Source organism: Lissotriton vulgaris, chromosome 6 (assembly GCF_964263255.1).
Source record: "Lissotriton vulgaris chromosome 6, aLisVul1.2, whole genome shotgun sequence".
Classification (NCBI taxonomy): domain Eukaryota; kingdom Metazoa; phylum Chordata; class Amphibia; order Caudata; family Salamandridae; genus Lissotriton; species Lissotriton vulgaris.
This window is the reverse complement of record NC_141694.1, coordinates 98,362,369-98,383,609: the sequence shown is the minus strand read 5'-3', so window position 1 is coordinate 98,383,609 and position 21,241 is coordinate 98,362,369. Positions and strand designations below refer to the sequence as shown.

General features: G+C 48.0%; 1 protein-coding gene across 3 annotated transcripts in view; it reads right to left on the bottom strand.

Moving 5' to 3' along the window:
- Window positions 1-987: 987 nt before the first annotated feature.
- The window catches only part of MAD2L1BP (MAD2L1 binding protein), a 46,071-nt gene continuing 25,817 nt past the window's right edge, over window positions 988-21,241 (bottom strand). For 2 of the 3 annotated variants that reach the window (XM_086926029.1, XM_086926031.1), the window contains exon 3: window positions 988-2,853. In XM_086926029.1, coding sequence (XP_086782155.1) covers window positions 2,317-2,853 — 537 coding nt within the window. In that variant the 3' untranslated portion in view covers window positions 988-2,316. The remainder of the gene's footprint in view (window positions 2,854-21,241) is intronic. The other variant, XM_086926030.1, reaches the window with a different exon arrangement.

The following is a 21,241-nucleotide window of genomic DNA, read 5'->3' as shown; positions in this document are numbered from 1 at the left end:
TGTTCTGTTTTCCAGGCCCTAATGCATTTTGCTAGCAGACAACTTTAGCAATATCTGTACTGGATTAGATAACGTCCTGTTCCATTGGGAAGCGTTCGAAGAGCAAGATTGTTATAATGCCAAGAATGGATGATTCATAGTGCCTGGGATACCAGACCAGGTCAGTTCCTTCAGCAAGTCCAAGGTCACCTAAATAGTGCCCGAACTAAGCAAGATCCGATCAAAGGTAGAAAGTTGCAGGCAAAATTCTAGCCCGTGAACAGATCCTTGGAGCACTAGAAGAAACAGCCCCCTGCAAAAAACTTAGTTGTGGAACAGAGGCAACAGTTTTGCAAAGGCAGAAAGCGGACAGCATCATGCAAAACCAAGTGCAGCACCACAGAACGCCATGACAGAATAAGACCACAGATCATGCCCTGGCTACACAAAATGCATAGGTGACAGCTTGAGTTCTCTTCCAAAAATTGGGGGAAAAAAAACTTCTGCCATGTAGAAGTGATGTTCTATTTTTTAAGTTGCAAAACACATGCTGGCAAGTCTCTGAAGAAAAAAAAATGCAATATGTATGTAGTAATTTCTTGTGTATCAATTTACATCATAAAGGGTCAGACACTGCCCATTGAACGTCAACTTGTCGGCCAGTCAAAGCCAACCCTATTTTCGTTAATTTATTCTAACCACCAATTTATTTTCTGGTTTCGTTATTCATGCCCTTTATTTTGTTTTTCCTGAAAGGATTTGTTTTTGGGAGGCTTGAACCGATTCACCTCCCGGGAACAACAATATGTTCAGTTAGTAACCTGAAACATGAGCCATGGAGAACCCAGTATACCATGGTTCATATTTGTGACTTTGAGCCCTGATTCTTAAAATAAAACGAATTAGTGAATGTGTGAGCCAAGCAGAGTCCGTTCTAGGACAGATGAAAATGCACATTTTCCACTACATAACGAACCATATAAATAAATATTACACAAAACTCTGCCGTAGGAGTCAAGGCTATTAAAATTTAATAGTCAATTCATACAATACAAACTCATAAAATGGCACCATGGTTTTTTATACAATGATTTCATGAACATATCCCAGTCTTTCAAAGCAAACCGGCCATCTCTCCTCCATACAACATCCTACCACAAGTAGCTACTGGTTACGATAACCAATCTATACTCTGATGCATGCACCAATCTAACTACTCTCTCTAGCTACTAGTGGGGCTGTACTCACTTACCAGAGTCCCCCTGGGGAAGCCATACATACCAAATCCAACAGTTTTTTTGGTCATTGCACAGCAATTTACTTTTTATGCCAAGGAGTTGCCCAAGGCAATCAGAATGTGTGTTCTTAATGAACAAGAAACATGTAACGAAAGGTTCTGATCCAAAATGGCCAGGCTCCTTTCACAGTATAGTTAACCAGCAGACTTTAGGACCTGTGATTGGTCTCCATTCCCACCTGCACAACACTGATTACCAACGAACAGGCCAAGGTACATAAAACAAATCCTCAGTCCATAAGAGCAGGCCTCATTGTCCAAAGCAAATGTGGAAAGTGAACCAGGGGACTAGTCAGCATGTAGACTGAAGGCGTTCGTTTGGTCACAGGCCGAGCTGCATGGTTACCACAGGAACACGCAATACAAGGCCCTGATGAAGGAGTAGCAAACCACATCATATAGATATGGGTCACCATGCAGGTCTACCTAAAGCTAACCAAGTAATACTAGGAAGAAGCATCTTTGGGAAGTAGTTCGCTGTGCTGAATCACATGCAGAATAAAAACATTAAAATTACACGTTTAAAATAGGTTTCCAAGCTGAGTAATGAGGTAACATTTATGATCCCAGATTCCATGATATAAATAAATTAAACTTATGATCCTTCTAGATCATTTGCCAACATTTACTTAAATATGTACAGCTAAAATAAGGACAGTTGAACCCTTGCAATCAAGGAACCACCCCCCCCCCCCCTCCCCAAAAAAGGAAAAAATACACCCCTGCCTCTAAAAGGTGTTGTGCTTTTCTCAAAATAAATATTTATCAAATGTGAAATAGAGTCGTGCTGAAATGTTGTACAATACCCTGTTACCAACAGTAACGTGTTAAATTTATTCAAATGCCCAAAAAGTGTAACAATATATTTTAACTAAGCAGCTTAGAAGGGTAGACCAGTCAAACAAACTCATCTGATATTGCTGCTATATGTGGCGACTAAAAAAAATGAATACGTTTTGAAGAACTCCAAAATAGGCATCTAGAAGCATTACTACACTCGAACCTAAAAATATTTAATTATAAACCCTCTGTTGAGGGCATCAATCGTGAAACCCTTTCAGCGTCACTGGTGCCTGGAACCAAACATAGTCGTCATCAGATGATCGGGAGGTCTGATGTGGAGACCGAGTAATGTCAGATACAGTCTCCATGCAGGAAAGATTGACCAGCAGCTTCAGCCCACGGTTTGGTACTTTAAAATTGAGTTTGGGCCTGAACCACTCTGTACCACAGTCTCGGTGCCCTTGCACCATGAGCACAGCCCCCATTATGGGCGAAGACTTGAAGTCACTAAAGGCATCCGTGACAAAGAGTGAATGAAAGAGTTTCCGAAGGCAAGGTCTCGTTTTCAGACTCTGTTCAGCACTTCCAGCCAAGACACCCTCCATGTTTATCTCATACATCTCCTTGGGGGACGTGGTGCTACCCCCCAGCAGGATCAGCACACGAGGCACAATGGTCAAGGTAAATATGTTTTCCAGGTTGCAAATGATCTCGTCCAGATCAGCCAGCACTCGCTGGCATTTTTTCCTGTCAGCTAGCTCTTTACTCCTAGACTTCTTGCACATTTCATCCTGCTTGGGGGAAAAAAGATCACAATTAGAGAAGAACCCAAAGGGTAACAATAGCAGAAGAAATGCTCACCGCACAAAAATTAAAGAACTGCATGATAGTAGCAACGTCTCTAAAACAGAAAACTTTGAACCGCTCCTAATAACCTTTCCACCATAACCCTTTCGCTTTATAGTCGAGTTGCTGCTGTTAAATCCAATGGTTATTCAGAGGAAGAGTTAAGTAGAATGTAACTTGCTTGTACACTTCCCAAACAGTTACAATCTGCCGCAGGAAAAAAAATAATTCTCGAGCTTGTTTTTTCAAGCAACAACGGTCCCATGCATTCATTAATAAAAGGAACAATAAATATAGACAGAATCAGTTCTATATTCAGAGTGACATGTCCAGCCGGACAGAGGTCTTCAAGTTTACTCAATAAACAATTCAATTCAAACAGAATACCTTTAACTGATCACCAGTGTGGTACACAAGCCTGAGCCCAACACTAACGGATCCAATACAGAAGGTAAGTTTAGACAAAGAAGGGCTTTTAAGGCAGACAAACGTTTTCTGTGTAATGAATGCAGTTGTACAGAAAAATCCAAGGACACACCATCACATAGCAATCACGTTTTGTGTAAGGTGTTACAAAGGTAGACGGCGTTTCGGTCCCCCTATTAATTTTAGGGACCATCATCAGGACATTAGAATAATGCCTTAACGTTGTTTAGCCTCTAATTGCCTAAAGAAGAAAGATAGAAAAAATGGAATCACATTTATTTTGAGAAAGACAGACATTGTTTAAGGTAGGTGACTAATAGTGAAGGTGAACCAGTATTCAAAAAGGCGGTCGTCAACGTGACAAAACGCATGTGTCGCTAGACTGGTGGCTCTAGTTCGTGCGGTGGAGCTCAGGATGGACGTGAACATGCTTGCCACGTGCAAAGCGGCGAGCCAAGTGGTGCGGACAGTGAGAATCGGAACACAGGGTTCCATAACGGTGAATGGATTGGACCAAGCAGAGGAAATGGGCATTAGGGTAATTGATTGCCCTTCCAATTTACGGCGCAACGTAGTGAACTAGTTGTGTTTATAGTCATGCTCGTGGGGTGATTTACGCGGAGCTGCGGGGGATTTAAGGTGATAAAGCTCATTCAGTAGAGATCGCCGGAATTATGCTGGTGCATTTCGATTCATGCCGACGGGAGTAACCGAGGGGGGATCAGGGTGGTTGAGCTAGGTCTGTTTAGATCTCCGGAATTACACAGGTGCTCTTAGATTCATGCCGAAGGGAGTACGGAATTCCATACAGTAATTCATTGAAAGGAGTTTACCCGGGCACCCGTGTGTGGCCGGCTAGGAGGAGTACCAGAAATTTAGTACCGTGACCCTAGAGGAGGAAATAATGGTTCAGAATGCGAAGCGGGGAGTAGAGTAGGCGCCAGTGACCGGAAGTATAATCTTACCAAAATTAGGGTGCTCAGCGCGCCGCAGTATGATAACGTGTTCCAACGGCGCCAGGGACTGCCTGTTGAGAAACAGCAGCCATCAGAATAGTGCAGAAGTATCTTACTAATTACAGGGGGCAGCGGGCTGTGCGGCACTTACCGGAAGTTCAGTGGATGCCTGGCGTGCTCGGCGAGGTAGCGCACAGAGTTTAAACAAGGTAGAGTGAAACTGATTGGTTAGGGGGCGTGTCAGAATCGAAAACAGAAACGACGGACACAAGCCTCGGAATCCATACTGGAAGAGGCAGTCAAGTGCATAGTGCGTAGTGAATAATGGAAGTGAAATTAAATTTTTTTTTTAAATTACGTAGACAGAAGTCTAGAGATTCAAAGAGAAAGACAAACCATGGTATCTAGATAAAAGTAGTCTAGAGGGATAGGAAAGGCAAAATGACAATAGAAAAGGGGCATTTAAAGTAAAGAATATCTTCATATGTCTACGTAATTTTGAAAAAAAATGTAATTTCACTTCCATTATTCACTACGCACTATGCACTTGACTGCCTCTTCCAGTATGGATTCCAAGGCTTGTGTCCGTCGTTTCTGTTTTCGATTCTGACACGCCCCCTAACCAATCAGTTTCTCGTTGGTATGTCCGTTACTCGATCACGGCATAATCATACATTCCTGCCAGCCTTCCTGCATAAGTTATTCCAATGCAATGCATAATACTGCTTGGTTGTTTGTGAAAGTATGATACACTGTTTCTGCCTTCTCCTTAAAGGGGCACAAGATGGCAACCCACATTTGGTGAGGGTGTCAAAGGGCTATGCGCAAGTCTGGAACTTTGCAGACAGAGTGCTCATTCTTTCCAGATTGTTAGTTCTGCATGCTGCTGCCTTATGTATTCAGCTGAGAGCACAATGATCCGGACGAAAAATGGGATGTGCTGCAAGATGTCCACACCGTGAAGTGTACTTTGAAGGTAGAATTTTCTATGCGGGTGATATGACATATGCATGAATTTGTGACCACATACATCATGACGAGACAGCTATTTTAGCCTTCTTTACAAGTTTAATGTCCAAAGAACGTGGATGCCATTCTTGGGTTGGCAAATTTAAACAAAAAAGTAGCTCACGCTTATTTAGAGAAAGGATTGCTCAAAAGTGAAAAGTAAAATAAATTCAATATAGGTGTGAGGGAACAATGGAGGAGTGGGGGCAGAATAGTGGGTAGGCAATAATTTGTGGGGTGGGGCAGCGGACCAGCTTAGGACTGTGGTTGTGGGAAAACAACGCTGACTGCTGGGGGAGGGGACAGGGATGTCAAGGGGGAAGCAGCACAAAGTGAAAGAAGCAAGAAAACACATGCACATGTTCCTGGAATGTAAGCAGTGGAAGGATACATGGCTTAGACAGTCAGTGCACAGCACAAAAGCAGTTGCCGCATATAGGTCTAAGTGGATTATTCAACTTTCACCCAGAAGTTCGGCATCCAGGCATGTCAGAAGTTGTTGTGGGCCCTTCGTAGGACGAGGACAGCTTTCAATTTGGAAGAATTGCTCTTTAGGAAAACAAACACTGCAGATCCAGCCTTTTCTGCTATGTAGTGGTATTAGCGGTGTCAGCTGCCTAGCTATTAATAACCGGACAGCTTTGTTGTAAACCATATAAATGTGGCAGCGCAAACACAGGGTCAACAAAACGTGCAGGAGTGTGGGATCAGCAGACCACAATTAAACCAATTTGACTGAAAAAAGCACAATGCAATATAAGTTATTGAAACTTCCTAAGTGTTACAACTAGTTTATTGAGAAAGGCAATATCTGCTATAACAGTTTCACACAAATATGGATGTGGCGCATTTGCAACACAATCCATCAGGTGAATACCTGCAAATTTGAGGGGAAAAAAAGTGGAGCCTTAAAGGTTCAACAGTTAATGAAAACTCAGTGACTGGTTGCCGCGCAGTGGCATGCCCTTTGAAAAGGCTGACTGGTCACCTTTGTTGATTATTGCTATATTTGGGTGTTGAACCGGTAGTAATGAGCTGAGACCTATGCACAGACAGTGCTAACCAGTGTAACAATTATTGAAGATCAGCACTACTTTAGAGAAGGACAACATGGGGCAGGTGGGGGAGAATCAAACCGGCTAGCAGAAAATGGGGTGGGGTGTAAACCCTGGGGAGCTGAAGCAACAGACAAAAGGAGGCCAAGGGGGAGTAACAGGTGAGAGGAATGTGGAACGGGCGGGATTCAACAGGAATGCTGGGGGGGGGGGGGGGTGGGTGACAGGAGGAGTGCAACATGATGGGGGATAAGCACATGGACAGCAGGGAAACAGAGTGCAGGGGAAAAGAAGAATACAAGAGGATAGTTCCCTCTAAACTGCGTGCCTGAGCCGGTGCGCACACTTGGGATTTCTCTCCACGCAGAGAACTACAAACACCCTGCACCACAAAGGATTACTCTGCACTTGTAAAGTGCAGAACTGGAGCCTTTGAAATGCAGCTGCACTGCTAAATACATTTTTAAAGAAGTGTTTTTGTTAAAAACGCGAATCAAGTAAGTTTAAACACCCGCAGTGAAGGGCAGTCCAAAAGCAGCAGGAGAAAAGTCAGAGCCTTCACAGCAGCTCAAAGACATTAACATACTCTGGAAGTTGGAGCACACATTCCTCATTCAGGTGTCAGCCACTAGTAACTTTCCAGAGGCTGACACGTCATAACTAAATGAGACATCAATTTTGGACGAGGATAGTTTTAAAATTCATTAGCGGGTATGGTTGTGTATTTTCATTGCAAAGACTTCTCGTTTGAAAAGGTGAAATGGATAGAAATTGTGAAGCAGGTGCAGTGGTGCCGGGTCCCAAGTCTGCAGGGTACCATCTGGTAGCTCCCAGGTTAAAGTGTGATTCAAAACTCCTGATTTTCATAGTTCAAAAATAATCAGTAAAATTAATCCTCACTGACCTACTACTTGGGTAAATCTGTTTTCAGGGTCTTTTATCCAAAGAAATGGGGGTTACAGAGAGTAGTACTGCATTCCTATTTCCTTATAGTAAGGAACACTGGAATTAAGAGGCCAGGGAAGACCAAATTGTGCGTCAGGTTTGATTAAATTATCCGGCAATTAAAAGGCAAATTACACTAAAGCTTTTGAGATAGTATTGCTATAGGAGGTGGCACCACAGAGCGGAACAGAGAGCACCGAGTTGCAGCATGTGGCGTGGAGCTGAACAGAGCATCAGCGGCGGCGGATTTGAAATCGGCAGTAACCGGCTGTAATGGCACGGAGTGGAGGAAGGTGACGAGAAGCGGTGCGGCTCGACACGGCAGTGCAGCAGTAATTTAGGACCGTCGCTGCATAGGTCTGTGCCTGTCCATCCGTTTCACCCGCTCCATCCGTTCCTGCCGGTCAGCCCGTCAGCCTATCTACCTCTATCAGACGCCCAGTGCTCCCGCCCTCCCTCAGGTACGCATAAACTAAATAACAAAACCGGAGCGCTGGAGCTTGGTTTTAAACAGCAGCGGCTGTGGCGGCAGCGGTAAGAGGCAGAGAGTGAAAGAGTGAAAGTAGCGGCACGATACGGCAGGGCAGCAGGACGGAATGGCTGAAAGTGTGGAAGTGGACTAAAGTCATAGCCACTTAACCTGTTGATGCACAGCTCCTGCCTCTGCCACACATTGCTCCTGCGCTCCCACAGGCATGCAAAGTTAGAAAACTACTACGCTGGTATGCGGGAGTTCCATAGCAGTGGGCTCTGAGTGTGTTGCAGATTAACTATTGCAGACTAATTAATGTGATTACTGGGAGCCAGTGTAAAAGCTACCTTGTGGGGGTCGTAGCAGCGTCCACCAGCGGACCTACCTGCCAGCAGTCCACCGCTTCTTGGTTGCCTCTCACTGCCTTGCTCCCCAGCGTTTTCGGAGTACGGCAGCTGAGCGGAGAGCGGGCTAGGGGACTCCAACCCCCAGAAGCCCCAGCGCCACGCACGCACGACCGGAAAGGATGGCGCCAGGAGGCGCATAAGTGCAGCGTGAGACCCGCATCGCGGGACACGAACGGGACGCCGAGCTAAGCCCGGGCAAAGGGCAGGCAGTCTGTGGCAGTCAGAGGCTGTCAAAGGCTGGGCTGGGCCACCCCCCTGTGATCTGCTAACCGGATTGCACCTGTGACCTCACTACCCCTAGCGTGAGTATACGCCCTACCCCTGCTTCCTGGATTCATGACAACCCGTTCAGGGAAGAACTTAAGGGGAGGAAGTGGAGGGTGCTCAATTGGTGCAATAGGTACTATGGACAAATTTATAACCCGGGTTGCTGCCGTCATTGAGAAGGAGATAGTCATGACAGAGCGGCGGCTTTCGATGGACTTAAATCCGTCAAAGAGATCATCCCTGGGCTCCATAGCTCGAGCCGAATCCCCCATGAGCTCCTCGGCCCAACTGTCAACCCCTCCTTGCATACATGAGGAACCTCGACTTGTTTCATTAAGGGCTAGTATAGACAGGCTGGAAAATTTGGCAGCATTGTCTACTCCCCACCTCGAGGTTGCTGATTCCGAGGTACTGCTCCCAACAAAATCAAGTGCAGTTGCTCTTTCAGTTTCAGCAAAAGACCCTGGGCCCTCAGACAAACCAATGCCGGACCCTAAGATTCTGACCTCAGGGGAAACAAAGAGGAAAAGGACTATCAGCCCGTTTAAAAAGAACTCCATGAAATGTTACAGGACTCTGCGGAAAAGGGGTCCAAAGCGTTCATTCTCCAAGCATCAAACCAATGCCCCTTTTGTCTTTAAGGGGGCAGACTCTCTTTCATTTCAGTCCGCTCTCTTTCATTTTCCCCTCCCATCACTTGCCTCCTTATGTACCGCCCTCCTCAGGCCTCGCCTTTATTTTTGCCGGCATTTCAAGACCTGTTAGCCAACCTGGTGGTCAACTACGCCTCGGTCTTGGTACTAGGGGACTTCAATTACTGGCCCTCAGACCCTCATGAGTGCTCAGTCTCTAAAGAATTTACCGATTTTCTTTCATCCCTCAATTTTGTGTCACACATTACCGTCCCCACTCATTCCCATGGGCACACACTGGACCAGGTCTGGTCCCTTAACCTCCCTGTGGCCTCGGCTGCTGTCTCGCCGTGCCCATGGTCCGACCATTCCCTCATTTCCTTTTCCATTCTCCGAAACCTGATGCCCAAAACTCCGCACACCAAAAACACCTGGGCGCGGAACTGGAACAGAGTGGATTATCCCTCCTTGACCTCCTCACTCCGCAACTCCTCTCCCATTCTCGCTGGCTTACCATCTGCCTCAAGCCAAGGCCATCAACACCTGGCTGGCTGGAGGTTGCGACTCAGTGGCGCCCTTACGCCGCATCTCCATCCGCCGACCTAAGGACTCCAATAGATGGTTCAATGACCACCTAAAAGATCTTAAACTGAGCGCCCGACGGGCGGAGAGGAAATGGAGGACAAATTACAGTCCCTCATCAAAAACCCCCTTTCTATCAGCACTGGCTAAATATAAAACAGCAATCCTGGATGCAAAAACCTCTTACTTCTCTTCAAAAATAACTTCTGCTGAAAACAAAACCAGGGAAATTTTCGGCATAGTGAATGACCTGGCATTCTCAGACCGAACCTCGTCCCAAATCCCTCCTTCCCAGCCGCTCTGCGATCAACTCAATACCTATTTCGTAGAGAAAATTGCTACTATCAAGACCAACATCCCACCACCCTCGTCTGCCTTCGTTGATGCCTCCCCTTCTTCCGTCCGATGCCTTCTTACCTCCATCCCTCCCCTCACTCAGGATTCTTTTTTGGAGATACTCCCCAAAGTGAAGTCAGGGTCTCCTGCGGACGTCTGCCCGGCACGAGTCCTGCAGCAAATTTACTCCAGCTGCCCTGACCCCCCCCATCGCCTTCCTCAACAGTTCTTTGGCACAGGGCGTTGTGCCCTCGGTGCTAAAGGCAACTACAATAGTGCCCATCCTGAAAAAACCTGGCGCGGACCCTTCCATCTCGGCCAACTACCGCCCCATCTCCCTGCTACCCTTCTTGGGCAAGGTGATGGAACGCCACGTCACCGCGGCACTCAGCGCCCATGTTGAGGCAAATGGAGGACTGGCATCCCGCCAAGCCGGGTTCCGCCCCAGGCACTCGACCGAATCAGTCGTGGTCGCGGTCTTAGACAACCTCAGAAAGGGTATGGACGAGAACAAACACCAGGCACTGGTCCTCCTTTATCTTCCCGCCGCCTTTGACACGGTGGACCATACCATCTTACTTACCCGTGTCAAGGCGGCTGGTATCGGGGGTTCAGCACTGGTCTGGCTCTCCTCCTTTCTGAGGGACCGCACTCAGGCGGTTCCGCTAGGCGACTTCACGGCCACTCCTCTTCCAGTCACCTGCGGTGTTCCCCAGGGTTCCTCTCTCTCCCCTTTGCTTTTTAATCTCTATATCTTTCCTCTCATCTTCGCACTCCAGCAGCTGGAGGTCACCGTTTATAATTACGCGGATGACCTCCAGCTCATCTTTGATCTGTCCCCCTCTCCTCTCTCTGTTTCCAACTTCCAGTCCACTATGACATTCATCAGGGACTGGATGAACCACAACCATCTTAAACTGAACCCGGATAAAACCGAGCTGGTTCTCACGGGTGGTTCATCCAGCCCCTGGAACTCTCTCTTTTGGCCCCCTTCTCTTGGTCCCTCTCCTACCCCTTCCACCTCGGTCAAAACTCTCGGTGTTAAAATAAACAGCCAGCTTACTCTTCATTCACAAATTAGCTCCGTGGTATCCTCTTGTTTCCTCACTCTCCGCACTATCCGCACTATTTCCCGTTTCTTTTCCCCCCAGGCTCTTAAGATCATGGCCGCATTGGTGATATCGCGATTGGACTACGCAAACGCTCTCTACCATGGTATCCCCGCGTACAGCTTGCGTAGACTCCAGATTATTCAAAACCAGGCAGCCCGGCTGGTGTATGGCCTTCCTCGTTATCACCATTTCACCCCCCTCCTCAGGGAGCTTCACTGGCTCCCTGTAAAAGAACGCTCCCTATTTAAGATCGGCTGTATGACCTTCCAGGCCCGCCAGGGCAACGCCCCCGCTTTTATCTCCTCGTTAATCCACCCGTATGTACCAGTAAGAGAACTTCGGTCTTCTTCCAAGTCTCTTCTTCAGACCCCTCGCTTCACACGAAAAAAGTGGGGCGGGGCCAGTTTTTCCACCCTGGCTCCAACCTTTTGGAACTCACTCCCTGACCACCTCCGCTCTGCCACTCAGTACCTCTCCTTTCGCAGAGATCTGAAAACGTTCCTCTTCAGCCAGGCCTTCCCTTCAAACTTCCCTAAATACCTCCCCCTTTTCTTTCTTCTGGTCTCTCTCCCTCAGTTGCCAATCCTCCTAGCGCCAAGAAACCGCAAGGTGTACGCTGCGCTTTAGAAATATTTTAAATTAGAAATTAGACTCCATTGCTGATAATGCCAGTGCTATTCCCTTCATAGCCCCTTAGCCTGTGCCTCTGTGCCCCGGTTACTTTTGTCCAGATGGAGGGGCTGCTGAAATCTCTTTTGGCCCCGATTGTTGATAAAGTGGCAGGGATGGGAGAAAGGCTTGACAGGCTCGAACAATCGACCCTGGACAGCTTTTTCTCGCTGAAAGCACTGATTAAACTACATTTTAAGACAGGGGAGGAGGTGCAGGGAGGGACCCCCCCTAATGGTTCCACCCAGGTGTCCCATCTCGCCTCTCTTGATATAACATCCACACCCAATGTAATAACATCGGACCCGGTCAATATTGTACTAGTAGAGCCACGGAAGGCTTCTTCTTCTGGGGGTAGCATTGGTCAAGCGAAAGCTGCTCCAAGTACCTTCAAGCACTTAAAACCATCGGGTGGGGCAGAGCTCCCGGGGAGGAAAAATCAAGTATCAACTAAGGGAACAAGCAAAAACATCCCGAATGCCCATACTGTGACTAACTCACATACTAGCAATGCCCCAATGCGACCGCAAATTCCAACTCCTAAGGTTAATCATAAGGCCGCTCGGTCTAAAACTGCCCCGAAACCTCCTCCAGTCAATTTGCCACCAGATTGCCACCCATATGTTGCCGTCCTGATTAACGTACCCATACTAAAGGCTGGCACCAACGAAACCCCCCCCAGGCACTAACAAATAAAACTATGTACTGGCTCAATTCCAACAAACCCTTAGCTAGGGGTCTAGATGGCCATATCATAGGAGCAAGAAGGGTGAACTGGGTGGGCTTTGGGCACAAGAAAGTGGAAGGTGAATGTGTGGTGGTAAACTTGAGACAGTAGAGTAGCACAATCCATCTGCGACTCCAATCCTAATATTGATGGGCAGGGAATTAGCATAGTGGATCTAACATTCTTCTACCCAAGAACAACCCCACTTATGAATGGTCGAGATTTTGCTTCGGGGCAGAACACAAACTACTTTGACTTCCCTATCAAACCTCTGTTCTATCCTCAGGCAGCCTGGCAATCAACCGGGCGGAACCCTTTGGGATATTGAACCGAACCAAATTGAGAAGTTGGTGGTAGATGACACTGCTGCGGGAGACCTCGATCTGAGCAGCCTGGTTGCTGTCCCTGACACTCCCGTTATGAGCAGCAAAATCCCCACACCCACGTATGAGAGAAGCCAGGCTCGAGCTGAGCAAGATTGGGTTAGTACCCTAGTGATACAGGAACCTGTGGCGGGTGAGAACGAACCAATCCCCGGCGCTGCTCCAGCTGTGACGGATCCAGTTCTTAGGATTTTCAGCTGGAACATCGCGGGAATTGACAGGAAGATGGAGTTGCCAGAATGGAGTGCCCTCGTGGAGGGCTACTACATCTGCATATTCCAAGAGACATGGGCCAGGGAGCCCCGTCACAAGGTGGGCTATTCATCACATTTTATCCCTGCGGTCAAGCCCCTGGCAGGGAGGGGGCGCCCTTCAGGGGGTCTCCTCATCTGGGTTGCAGTCTCCTTGGACTGCATGGTGGAGGAGCACTTTACAAACTCCCCTGATATACCTCATCATGCTTAAGGATTCCCGGGGGTCGCATCCAGCTAGACATTTACAACGTCTATGCCAGAGGCACAAGGGGGGGGGGGCACCATAGCACTCCTGGAAGACCTGTTAAGAAAACGGCCTAGGCACTCGAACACCATGGTGACGGGTGACTTTAATTGCACGTTCGAGCCCCTTGGTCTTGATGTGCTGGGCGTGGAGGAGGACGCGAAAAGAGGGATCCCGGCCCTGGCCCTGCCCCCCCCCCCCCCCCCCCATCAAGAAATGGACCCAAGTGGCACTACAGATCAACGCACTAAATTTGGAATTTGACCTAAGGGCGGTAAACGGGAGGTTAAAATCAGATGTGCAGGGCGCACACACATACAATAGGCCCAATCATACATCGAGAATAGATTATATTCTTCTCGATGTATGTCTGTGGAGTACACTGCGCGACATGAGGATCATTGACAGTATTGACAGTGACCATAATCTTCTGTCACTTGCTCTAACCGCAGGGTGGCTTGGGGATATGGATAGGCTCAAACGATCATTGCCGGCACCAAATATCCAGACATTTATGGTATCCAACTGTGAGAGACGGTTAAAATGGTCCAAGATTGCCCTGTCCACCGAGAAACTTTCTACCATAGGGGTCCTGCTGGTCGAGGCTCAGAGCAAACTGGGTCTATTGCGTAGTGCACCGGAGGAGGCCACACAGGTCTTTTGTGCCTTAATTGGTGCACTGGGTAAACTCTGTTTTACCCAGTGGTGCCCGGACCACGTCCAGCAGGAAAGACTCCGGGACAAAACAGGGCTGGTATACAGCAAAATGCAGGCACAAGAAAAGGGTCCTGATAGAGGCAGATAAATCTAAGTCCCCAACTGCTGTTGGATCAGCCAGGAAAGAATATTCCCTGACCATAAAGGCGGCCAAAAACGAATGGGAGGTAAAGTTTTGGGATGATCTTCTGACCGCAAGTAGGGGAAAGGACGCAAGGAGCTTCTGGAGTATGATTAAGAACAAGAATAGGCCAGATGGGTTGCTTATAACTTGTAACATCCCCGCCCAGCTCTGGTATACTCATTTTGAGGCTCTTTACGCTCAACCTTTAGGGGCTCTTAGCGATTCCTTTTCCCAGGTGAATGATCTAATGGTTAGCAATGCGGATGACTTCACCGAGAGCGAGGTAGAAGCAATAATCAAGTCCGTAGTCCCACTAAAAGCTGCGGGGCCTGATGGGTTACCCGGTGATTTGCTCCGCGCCAATCCCAAGGTATGGGGCAAATTGGTTGCCACTTTACTTAACGCAATTATGAGGGGTGCATCAGTACCTGATTCCTGGAAGGGGCGGAGGTTGTCCCGATTTACAAGAAGGGATGTTGGGACAGCCCCGCCAACTACAGGCCAATCAGCCTGATTGACTCTTCTCAAAAGGTGGCAGGGAAGGCTATCCTGGGAGGATCCTCCAATGGGCTGAGGAACACAAGATATTGTCAGACTTCCAGGCGGGCTTCCGTACAGGTACGATAGAACAAGCTTTTAGGCTGACCCTCCTGTACTGGAAGGTGGTGGTGCTGGGCAAGGGCAGTCTTTATTTGGCCTTTATAGACCTGAAGACTGCCTTTGACCTAGTACCAAGGGAGGAGCTTTGGAGGGTCCTGCAGGGGCTGGGATTACCCGCCTACATCCTGTCGCTTCTTGTCAAACTCCACTCAGATAACTATGCACAGGTGCGGTGGGGCAAGGACGGGGAGAAAACCAACAGAATCCCAGTGCAAAGGGGTGTCCGCCAGGGCTGTGTGCTGGCCCCCACACTATTCTGATTATATGTCAATGGTGTGGTTGAACATCTGCTCAAGGAGCCAGCAGACGCCCAGTCCCTGGCAGGCACCCGGATAACAACCTTGCTCTTTGCCGATGACACCTTGCTCATCGCCAAAACACCGCAGGGTCTCCATAAGCTCCTCACTCGTTTCCAGGAGTTCTGCTCCCTCAGGGGCCTCATAATTAATGTGGATAAGACCAAATTTCTATCCATGAACCCCCCAAAATACCCTGGTCCACCCCCGGTCCAAAATTCTGTTGCACTCGAAAGGGTCCTCGAGTTTGATTACTTGGGGATTCGCCTTAGTAATACTATGAGCGGGACCCCACATATTAATAAGATGTTACTTAATCACAAAAGGGTGGCGGGTGCCATACTCCGGGAACACCGTTCTTCCTCCAAACATTGCATCTCCCCAGCAATAGACATTTACAAAGCCAGAGGGGCTCCAGCGGCTTAGTATGGGGCGGAGTTGTGGGGCTCCACAAATTTAGAAGCACTGGGGAAAGCAGAAAATAAATTTTTGAAAGACCTTTTGCTACTTCCAACAAGCACACCTACTATCCCAGTGCTTCTCGACACGGGCTGCAAATCGATCATGGACCAGGTACGATTGCGGCCGCTGCTCCTCTGGGGCCTTTTATGGAGGGTACCGGAGCTAGCCTCCTATGCAGCTGGTCTGTCCGAAGTAATTGCAATGGAAGGATGGCATCGCATAAAATGGTTAAGAGACATCAAGAGCCTCCTGGTGGAGTTAGGTTTGGAAAATTGTTGGGTTACCCGTTCTGCCCCTCCAAAAGTCATCCTGAAAAAGATATATTGGGACTGGGTAACCAACAAACTCATTTGTTACCCCCGCCACTGCAACTCAACCACTGCATTTTTACAAATTAAAGACGTTGCAGCATTCGAGCCCTACCTGGATTTAATCTCTATCTCCCTGGATAGGGCCCTCTATTTTAAATTCAGAGTGGGCACTTTACCCCTGGCTGATTTTGTGTCTAGGTGGAGATCCCCAACGGCTCAGCCCTCTGCTTTCTGTGCGGCGTGTCCTACAAGGGTCGAGTCAGTGGCACACTTTCTGTTCGAATGTCCCGATTACCGTGCCCCAAGGAAGCGATGGCTGGCACCTCTATGCAGGCTCCTCGGCACCAGACAACATTTGGTGGCCCTCTGCATTTTATTAACCGATACTTCCCCTTTTACAGTTTGTGCTGTCTCCAAATTCCTAAAATGGGCTTGGATGATTAGAACAAAAAGGCTTTCCATTTCAATTTAATACTATTTTTAATTATTTATTGCATTTTTATCTGACTGGTTTATGAAATTATAACAAGTCTTTTTCTTAGTTCTTGAAATTGCATGTTTGTAATGTATTGCTTTTAAGATATTTACGTATCGAAATAAAGCCTTATCACTCACTCAGTATTGCTTCCTTATTATGGCATTTTTGCACACTTTCACAGTCTGTTTATTCCTTTAATTTCTTACATAGGTTGCAGAGTTTGTACATGCATTTTGTGTAAATGGGTGAATATAAGAGTAAAAGTAAAAAATAAGTTACTCAGTGATAGCTGCAGGAGTGCAAGGAAGAGTAACAAAATGCATGTATGGAGACTTATTCGGTCCCTAAACTCAATAACTACAGGGGCACTTTTATATACAAGCCAGACCTAGTGACATTGCCAATGCAAGTTATGAACCTTAAAGTGGTACCTAGTAGATTTTCCTAGTTGCACATTGTAGGAAGGTACATCCTGACTATGGTTGCCCCCAACTTTTTGCCCTGTGTTTTAGCTGGTTTTTGACATAGCCGACCTGGGATCCTGCCAATCAGGACCCCAGGCCTACTGCTCTCTGTAAAATGGATTCCATGTACCCTAGGTGCATTCCCAATTGGTACTGGGCCACCTTATCAGACCCTGTAACTCAGGGCATAGGTGTACCCAGGGCCTACCAGGGGCTGAAGCATGTATTATGCCACCCCTGGCTGGCCTCCTAAATTTGACACAACTGGCTGCCTGACAGCTGGGGCAAAGTCGTGTAATCACCCTTTGCTGTAGATATAGTATACCTATATCTAACCCTAAAATGGACACACAGATTCCTATCAGTCACTCCTATGGCAGGCCTTAACAATCCTGAAGGCAGAGTGCTTGGAATCGTGTGAGATGGTGCTCTGGCATGAGCTGAGCCCGTCTGCAGCTTGGGGAACCAAGTCCTAATAGCTGTTCCATGATATCGCATACCATATACTCTTAAGTGCATTATAATCCTCGCGGTTAAATGCTATCTTTGGTATTGCTTTATCAAAACATGTCGAGTAAGGTGTCATACGAATTGGAATACTAACCCCTCGCCAATTCTGGCGACGGGGTTAGCATTCCACCCTTCTAGAGGGACACGACATGTATGTAACTGTGAACCCCGGTTAAAGTTAAGCAAAGCCTCAGCTCCACAAAATGGATGCTGCCACCACAGACACGAGTCTGACCCCCTGCAGCTGGGAGTCCTTCCAGCGAGGGGAGCCTGGACAAAGGGTTTCCTGTCAGGGGCGGTGCTAGCCCCGTCCCAGACATTGTTTTGTGTATCCTGGGTAGGCAGGGCTTTACAGGAAGGTGACTGCTGAGTGGCACCCCGGTGCTCACTACGCATAGGCCGGTCAGAACCAGTTCCAGGGGCACACCAGCCCCTGGCCTGGGGAAAGTCCGGCATGGCAGAGGGGTGTAACCACCCCCCTCCTAGTCCCACCCATAGGCAGGACCCAGTCACCGGGTCAGCCCCCCCTTTTTAGTATAAAGATAGGAGCGGGCCCCCTGTTCAAATTAGATCATCTTTGGAATCAAGACACGACTTTCTGCGAAAGGACTTCAAGATTTTCATCAAGATTCTCCCTTGTGGCTAAGGAGTAGTCACCCTGCATCCGCAGGCACCATCCTAAAGAACACTGCGGCCTGCTGCAAGTCCTTCATCACGAATCCGACGACCCAGCTCGACGAGACCCGGCTTCCCTGGCACCTCTGACCTCTACAGCAAAGCTGAGAACCGTGAGTGCGACGAGACCTCGAGGGACCGACGATCGCCAAGACTGCACAACATCTTTACAACAAGCCCACCGTGTCCTCCACGGGTGAGTGCTTTGGGGTCCGAGAAGCCCCAACCCTGCGCAGCTCCAGCAACCAAGGTCAGCCTCCCTGCATCTCCACGATCTGCGTGGGGCCCTTCTGCTGTTTGCTGTGCACCGCGTTGTTTGGCTACTAGCCGGCTGGCTTGTGGTCTTCTGAACGACGCCCGACGACATCACTGCTGCTGGTCTGGTTGCTCCAGACTGGCCCTTGCTTCCTTCTTCAAGAGAGGCACCCCGGACCCTCCTGGTCCACTCCAGACGCCATTTTAGGTCCACCGCGTGGGCTTGAATTTGCCAAGGCTTTGTTGCCCAATCCTGGGTCCAGCGACGCCGACAGCTTCTATCTTCGTGGGACAGCTCGATCCTCCATCCTGGTCGCCGAGAACGCCTCCTGGTCCGTGAGATCTCCGAGCACAGCGTCACCCACTCACCTAGTCGAGGTGACTACCATCCGGTGCCCTCCTGGTGCCACCTGACTACTGGCTAGTAGTCACGAACTTGGTCCCCTCTGCTTTCAGGTGTCATCTTCCTTCGATCCAGGCTTGGATCCATCGAACTTTCTTCACTGGTCGCCTGCCAGCAACTTCTTTCTTCCAGGCTCCCGGTCCGTCAACGAGGATTCCCGACGTCCTTTGAGTCCTATGCAGCTGCAGCCCCTGGGCTAGGTAACTTCGGCATTTCGGTGCCCCAGCATAGCCTCACTATCCAGGGTCAGGATCCACTTTCGTTTTCCTCCTACCAGGTCGGGTTCGCCCGAGAACACTAACTTTTCAATTCCTAGCTACCATAGACTTTGTTCCGCATGAGAGTGCACACACTGCACCCGAGTCCCCCGGGTCTCCTAGAAGTAATCTAACGATTCTATAGTCAAGATCTAGCGATTCCACAGCCTATTAGTACTGTACTTACCTGCTAGTAATTTCGCATTCCACTTTTCAAGTATATGGTTTTCCGTGCCCCTCGGGCAATTTGTATATACTGTGCTAACTTAAGTATTTTTGTAAGAGTTTTGGTTTGTGCTTAGTACCCTGTCCTCATAAAGAGTACAGGGCTGTTGTGATTCTTAATAAATAACTGTTTATTTTCATAACACTTGTGTGGTGTCCTTTCACTTGGTATTCAAGGGGTATATGTGTGGTAAACAGCTGGCTTAACACGCCCTCGCGAGTCTTTAGCCTTAGACTGCTCGTATCCACGCTACTAGTATAGTTGGTCTATATACGGTTGACTTACAACCAATCAATAAGGGTTGCTGGACTGATACATAGTGTTCACTAGAATAGTGAGCATTGCATATCAGGCCACCTTCTCACACACATCTCATCACTTGATTCCACACACAAGCTCGAAAGGTGTGCAAGCAAAAATTCTGCTGTCGCACACGAGGAAAAATAGAGGGAACATTGCAAGAGGGACAGCTAAAAAGAACATGCACTCAGGGTGCTTAAAGGAAAAGAAAAAAGTGAAGTTGAAGTTGGGGGAATTTATAGAGCGCTTGTACACCAAACCGGTTTCAAGGCGCTAATCAGACCGGTAGCAGAACAGGACAATAATTTAGACCTCAAAAGCTTTAGTAAAAAGCAAGGTCTTCAGATTTTTACGAAACTCTATATAAGATTAAGAGAAACAAAGATGGTCAGGAAGAGAGTTCCAAAATCGAGGGGCCTGGAAAGAAAAGCTCAGCACCCCCATGTTTCTTCCAGACAAACCGTGGAACAACCAAAAAGTTCTTAGAGGAGGAGCGCAAGTTTCTGGAGGGAGTGTAGGTTCTAAGCCTGGAAGCTACATAAGAAGGGGCTAAACCCACTAGTGATTTAAAATAAGACAACCCAGTTTAAATAGACATCGATGGGAGACCGGTAACCAGTGCAGTTGCCTCAAAAGTGGTAGGGCATGATGGTATCTAGACAGACTAAAAATCAGTCTAGCTGCCGGATTCTGAATGAGCTGTAATCGGCGTAATTCATAGGCAGGAATGCCGATATAAAGGGAATTAGCATAATCCACCCGAAAGATGACAAGAGCAAGGAGAATGAATTTGAGAGCCTCAATGGTAAAGAACCGGACAACCTTTCGAATAGTCCGAAGGCACAAAAAACAAGGAGACGACCATGTCGATCTGAGTGTGCATAGAAAGGTCGTCACTGATTTTTATGGCTAGACTCTTCACAGATTTCACAGGGGAGGGAGCAGAGCCAAGAGAAGGAGGCCAAAAATTAGAGGTCCAGGGATTGGATGAGCCTCCGAATAGGACTAATTCCGTCTTATCGGGGTTTAGTTTAAGATGGTTTAAGCTCATCCAGTCCTGAATGAAAGTCATTGTGTTCTGAAAGTAAGAAACCTAGTCAGGGGAGGCAGAAAACGTAAAAATAAGTTGAAGGTCATCAGCGTAATTGAACACTGAGCTTCCGTTGACGTAAAACAAAAATAAGAGGAAAAATATAAAGGTTAACCAGATTTCATAGACCCCACCAAACTAAGAAATTTCGGTCAAAATAGGTGGAAAACCAGTGAAAGAATGTGCACTGGGAGGGGATAAAGGAGGATCAAAAGAGGGCGAGGTGGAGGCGGAGCTACGTCACCAAGCAAGATGGCTGCTTAGGCTCCTGGCTCCGCCGACCCTCGTAACCCGCCGCGATATCCTGCATGTTATCCTGACTTAACACCTAGTCTCTGTGTGCATGAACTGTCCCGCACTCCGATGGTGAAATCCGGAAACTTTTATCAGCTTGTTTGACGGAGTTACATCAAGTGTAAGTTTGCGGCCTGCTCCAGCGTTGAAGCCGGGGCCTGGAGTACTTTCACAGCCGGGATGTAGTGCAACAACATCGGCCAGGAGACTCAGGCTGGGCCTGGTCGACCGAAGTGGAGGATTTGTTTCAGCCCAGATTTGGTGGCTATAGTCTTCAGTGCTCAGTATCGACAGAGGAGTAAGTTTGCGTGCTGCTGGTGGGGGCCCCAGTCCCGCGGC